The sequence below is a fragment of the Egretta garzetta genome, unplaced genomic scaffold, assembly GCF_000687185.1.
Source record: "Egretta garzetta isolate BGI_Z169 unplaced genomic scaffold, ASM68718v1 scaffold51, whole genome shotgun sequence".
Classification (NCBI taxonomy): Eukaryota; Metazoa; Chordata; class Aves; order Pelecaniformes; family Ardeidae; genus Egretta; species Egretta garzetta.
In genome coordinates, this window is record NW_009258549.1 from 2,562,493 (window position 1) to 2,563,563 (window position 1,071).

Here is a 1,071-nt window from a genome sequence, read left to right on the forward strand (position 1 = left end):
GGCTGAGAAGAGCCGCAGCGGGTCTTCCCGCCAGTCCATCCAGAAGTACGTGAAGAGCCACTACAAGGTGGGCCAGCACGCCGACGCCCAAATCAAGCTCTCCATTCGGCGCCTGCTCGCCACCGGCGTCCTCAAGCAGACCAAAGGGGTCGGCGCCTCCGGCTCTTTCCGCCTGGCCAAGGCCGACAAGGCGAAGAAGTCCCCGGCCAGGAAGAGGAAGACGGTGGCCAGGAAATCCACGTCGCCCCGGAAAGCAGCTAGGCCACGGAAAGCCAAGTCGCCGGCAAAGAAGCCCAAAGCCGCCGCTGGGAAAGCCAGGAAGAAGTCGAGGGCCAGCCCGAAGAAAGCCAAGAAGCCAAAGACTGTTAAGGCCAAGTCGCTGAAGGCATCCAAGCCCAAGAAGGCAAAGCGGTCGAAACCCAAAGCCAAGTCCAGCGCCCGGAAATCACCCAAGAAGAAATAAGAAGTCTAGAGGCGTTTCGGTACTCTGCCCGTTGGTTTCTGTAAATAGCTTTTGCCTTTATTTTTACACCTTTCTATTGCGTTTTATAAAGAATTGATCTATTCCTGTCTGGAAATAGCTAAAACAAAGCAGTTAACAAAAGGAAAAAGGAATGTCTTTGGTACAGAGAGTTCCGGTTTTTAAGAGTTACTGGTCTGGGTTTTTATTTCAATGTCTCAGAAATTTCTCGTGTGTGTGTGTTGGTTGGTTTTAATGCCGGGCTGCTTGTTGTGTGCTGGGAGTGATGGTGACTCCGTGCGTCTGTCGAGGCAGTACATGATTCCAATTCCTGATCCTGCCCTAGCTCCCCGGGAGTCGCCTGTTTCCTGCGGAGCTGCCGCAGCGCAGGGACTCTTAGGACAGGGACGGGACGGAGGAGGTGGAGTGGGGCCAGGGTCTGTCCACATTTGCTTTCAAGGAGTTGGAGATGTCCAGCAAGCGGGAAGGGGTTGATGCTGGGGGAGAAAGAGCAAGCGTGGCTACGAGCAGCTTTGCTCCGCGGGAAGGAACGGGCCTGAGCACAGCAGCGGGCAGCTCTGCAGGCAGGCTGGGGGGGGCAGCCCGGGCAG

General features: G+C 56.1%; 1 protein-coding gene across 1 annotated transcript; it reads left to right on the forward strand.

The window, feature by feature from the left end:
- Position 1: 1 nt before the first annotated feature.
- LOC104134221 (histone H5) lies at positions 2-648 on the forward strand (the record flags this gene model as incomplete). Its single annotated transcript, XM_035903180.1, has 1 exon — positions 2-648. A coding segment is annotated over one exon (462 nt), but the record flags the coding sequence as incomplete, so codon positions are not given.
- Between the last annotated feature and the right edge of the window lie 423 nt (positions 649-1,071).